The sequence below is a fragment of the Lagopus leucura genome, unplaced genomic scaffold (genome assembly GCF_019238085.1).
Source record: "Lagopus leucura isolate 7727_CA_CO unplaced genomic scaffold, USGS_WTPT01 43808-0_obj-0_obj, whole genome shotgun sequence".
Classification (NCBI taxonomy): domain Eukaryota; kingdom Metazoa; phylum Chordata; class Aves; order Galliformes; family Phasianidae; genus Lagopus; species Lagopus leucura.
The window spans coordinates 1-4,192 of NW_024966036.1; the positions used below are offsets into that span (position 1 = coordinate 1).

General features: G+C 59.9%; 1 protein-coding gene across 1 annotated transcript; it reads right to left on the reverse strand.

Moving 5' to 3' along the window:
- Positions 1 to 12: 12 nt before the first annotated feature.
- On the reverse strand, positions 13 to 2,685 carry LOC122192396 (keratin, type I cytoskeletal 14; the record flags this gene model as incomplete). The annotated part of the gene is made up of 6 exons (XM_042892938.1): positions 2,138 to 2,685; positions 1,228 to 1,310; positions 821 to 977; positions 529 to 690; positions 326 to 451; positions 13 to 242 (listed from the first exon to the last, which is right to left on the reverse strand). Coding segments are annotated over exons 1-6 (1,265 nt in total), but the record flags the coding sequence as incomplete, so codon positions are not given.
- Between the last annotated feature and the right edge of the window lie 1,507 nt (positions 2,686 to 4,192).

The following is a 4,192-nucleotide window of genomic DNA, read 5'->3' on the forward strand; positions in this document are numbered from 1 at the left end:
GCCCATGCAAACCCCACGCACTGGGCGTCCTCGCCCTCCAGCAGCCGGCGGTACGTGGCGATCTCCTGCTCCAGGCGGCTCTTGACGTCCAGCAGCACCCGGTACTCGTGGTTCTGGCGCTCCATGTCACAGCGCAGCTCGGCCAGCTGCTCCTCCACGCTGGTGATCAGCGCCTGCAGCTGGGCCAGCTGGGTGCCGTAGCGCGCCTCGGTGTCGGCCAGGGTGCCCTCCAGTGCTGCTTTCTGCGTGCGGAGGAGAGGACGGGCTCAGGGGGGCGGCGGGGAAGGGCCCCATCCCCACGCCGGCAGGCAGCGGCCCCGCATACCGTGCTGAGCTGGGACTGCAGGTCGATCTCCAGGCTCTGGATGGTGCGGCGCAGCTCCGTGATCTCCGTCTTGCCGCTCTGCAGCTGCTCCGTGTTGATGGCCACCTCGCGGTTCAGCTCCTCCGTCTGCAAGAAGCCGAGCCGCACGTCACAGCCCGGCGTGGGCGCAGCCGTGGCCGTGCAGCCGCGGGCGTCGAGCTCACCTTGCTGAAGAACCACTGCTCGGCGTCCCTGCGGTTCTTCTCTGCCAGGCTCTCGTACTGCTCCCGCATCTCGGCCAGGATCTTGGTGAGGTCGATGCCGGGAGCCGCGTCCATCTCCACGCTGATCTCTCCTCCCACCTGTCCGCGCAGCGCGTTCATTTCCTGGGCAAAAGGAAAGGCGTGACACACACAGCAGTGACAGCCCTGCTTGCGGACGGCCCCGCGCCCCGTGCCTGACCCCCTCTGCCCGGCTGCACCTTACAGCCCCACTGGGTGCCGGTGCTGCGCTCACCTCCTCGTGGTTCTTCTTCAGGTAGGCCAGCTCCTCCTTCAGGTTCTCGATCTGCATCTCCAGGTCGGCCCTGGACAGGGTCAGCTCATCCAGCACCCTGCGCAGCCCGTTGATGTCGGCCTCCACGCTCATGCGCAGGGCCTGCTCCGTCTCAAACCTGGCGACATGCACACAGTCTCAGTTTGGGTCCAGCTGATAGCAGTCTTTTTCTCTTCCCTGCCCCAGTTTGTGTATGTCTGCCCGCACCTCACATCAGGGATGCATGCACAGCACTCTGCAGTGCAGGACTGTCCGGACCCTGTGGCCACCAGCAGGCAGCAGGAGCTGTGGGGCAGCTCCAGGTGCATACAGCACAGCGTGGAGCATGCTGCCCTGTCCCTTCCTTTCCCTGAGAGCTTTGCACTTACTTGGTCCTGAAGTCATCGGCTGCCAGCCTGGCATTGTCAATCTGCAGGACAATGTTGGCATTCTCAACAGTTGCAGCAAGAATCTAGGCCAAAAAAAAAGCAGAAAAGGGAGTGAAAAAGTCATTACACAAAATGTTGCATGCTGCTGGCGAAGATCTTGTGCGAGAGGACCAGAGCAGCACCCAACTCCTGCCCCCCAGCTTGGCCTTGCACAAGGACTCTGCAGAGAGTGTGATGCTGAGCTGCACCGCTGCCTGGCAGCGCTTGCCCATGCGGGTTGCAGCGTGCCCATGGCACCGCAGGCACTGCAAAGAGCCCAACTGGGAGGAAAAGGAGCTGAGGAGGAGCAACGGCGCCCAAATGGCTGTCATAATTACACCCAAATATTTGTTCTGGGATTTTGAGAAGGATTGGCCATTTAATGAGCAGTAATTTCTGTAGCCACAAGCTAATAAAATGCTCGCAGTGAGTTGTGATGCTCCAGGGGATATCCAGAAGGAATCCAGGTGCAAATCTGGATGTCTTTGCTTCCCAGCTGCAGCGGGGAAGGAAGGATCTGCCCAAAGAACCTCTGAACCACCGACTCCCCATGGCTGGGTTCCCCATGGTTTTTCCTTGCTCTCGTGTTTGCACCTCCCGAAGAACAAACATCCCCTCAGCCACTCCTTTCTTTGTTAACTTCTATCCGCAGCCTTGCACCAAGCTAGAAACTGCAGGATCTGGCTTTAACATCACTGCGTGTCATCTTCAGCAACAAGCAGTGCCAAGGCCACCGTGTGCCCCCGACTGCAGAGCGCTCAGCACTTATTTCCAGGCATGGCACTCTGTTTTCCTATTTCAGACCAATAACTTGCCATTTAATCTATTAAAAAGTGACGTTAATGTGGACTTTGATTTTCACCGCACCCACCTTGCTGCGCAGCTCCTCGATGGTCCGGTAGTAGGGGCTGTAGTCGCGCTCGGGGCCGGGCCCCTGCTTCTTGTACCACTCCCTGATCTTCACCTCCAGGTCGGTGTTGGCCTCCTCCAGGGCGCGCACCTTGTCCAGGTAGACGGCCAGGCGGTCGTTGAGGTTCTGCATCGTCTCCTTCTCGCCGGCCGGGAGGATGCCATCGCCGCCCCCGAAGCCGCCTCCAAAGCCGGCCCCGAAGCCGCTCCCGAAGCCGGCCCCATAGCTGGCCCCATAGCCGGCCCCGAAGCCCCCGCCGAGGCCCCCTCCAACGCTGCCGCAGTAGCCGCCCCCATAGCCGGCGCCGAGCCCCGAGACGATGCGGGAGGAGATGGAGTAGCTGCTGGAGCCGCCGTGGACGCTGGGGGCCCGGTAGCCCGCCGCCCGGCCGCAGGACAGCCTGCTGGAGCCGCCCCCCAGGCTCTTGAGGGAGGTGGAGGAGGAGAACTGCCGGACAGTGGTGCTCATGGTGGGGCAGAGGCCGGGCACGGCGGGCTGGCAGCGCAGGCAGCAGTGCGCGCTTCCCCTGCCCGCAGCCCTTTATAGCCCACGCGGGAGGCGTTGCCGCTGCTTCTTTTTTTTTTTTCTGATGCATTCCCGAAGATTTTCATCACTCCCAAAATCTGAGCCAACTTCCAGATTCGTCATTTTTCCTTTGTTCTGTTCACGCTTTTTGTCATATTTCACTCGAAAGCTCTTATCTCACGAAGGGCGTTTTTATGCTTCTTCCGTTTCCAAGTAAATAGTCAGGTGTGATTCAAAGGAGGAGGCTCCTTGCTCAGGGCTACATTTTAATATTCCTTTGTAGCGCTACCTGTGAAATGGATCTATTCAGGCGGTGTTTAAGTGGAGGAATTCAGCAGCTCTTCTGCTGCATCTGCCCCAGCAGCTCAGCCCCTCTGTCCAAGCACACAGTGGTGCCATGGGGCAGCAGCCCTGCAGGCGCACGGTGCAGTGCTGTGTCTGGGGCTGGAGAGCTGGGCAGCCAGCAGAGGTGCAGCTCTCCTCTCTTATCTGCGGGTGGGCTTTTCTCTGGCATTAAAAGGAGTTCATCCTTCGGGGCTTGTTTAATTCTTCACTTCAGAGACCACCCAGGAGGGACGGAATATGGAAAGGCATTGAGGAGGAACCTAGCAAGTGCTCTAAGCAGGAGCCTAGCAAGTGCTCCAGAAGGGCAGGGGATGGCTGTGAGCTGGAGTAACTCAAAAAACATGAGATTCTCCAGGAGAAACTGCAGAACAGCATCCAGCAGTGGAAGGTCATAGGGAGGAGAGCTACAGGTCCCTGTGCGCTGTAAGGAGCTCACAGCTGGCAGCGGCTTGTGGTGAAGCTGCTCTTTGTGTGAACGCTCCAAGCTGCTGTGACCAGGGAGGACGGAGCCATGTGGGACTGCAGCTGGCAGCCCAGTGCCAGCAGGGCTCGGTGGGCACGCAGTGTGCTGCCCCAGGGCGGGGGGCTCAGGGCGCTGCTGCCCGGCTGCGCTGCTGCCGCGTGCGTCACAGAGCGGAGCGGCACTGGCGGTGGTGCAGGGTGTGGAGGAGCAGGAATTTCTCATGTGTGTGCACGGTGAGCTGTCTGACTGCTCCCCGACAGGCCCCGACAGCCCCTTCCAACAGCCAAGTGTTCCTTAGATCATCTGCCAATGATGGGGGGAGAGTTTGGAAATAAGCAGCAAAGGTACATTGCTGAGTGGCTCTGGGTGATGCAATTCCTTCTCCTGTGTGAGGAAAGCAGCATGGGGGGGGGGGTGGGGGGGTGGGTGAGGTGTTCCCTTGGACTCCCATTCCTTGGGACTGGACACAGTATGGGGGCAGTGAGGGGCAGCGACGCGGCCCCAAGGAGCACATCCCTCCCCATTGCCATCAGTACTCAGTGACACCAGCAGAAGTTCCTGCAGAGCCTCGTGTTGACCAGCAGAGCCCTCCAGGAGAGCAGCTCCGCCGTGCCCGCTGTGTGCCTGTCCCAGCACAGCTTTCTTTGCATGGAATTGCCTTTCTTTCATCTCTCGTTTAACCG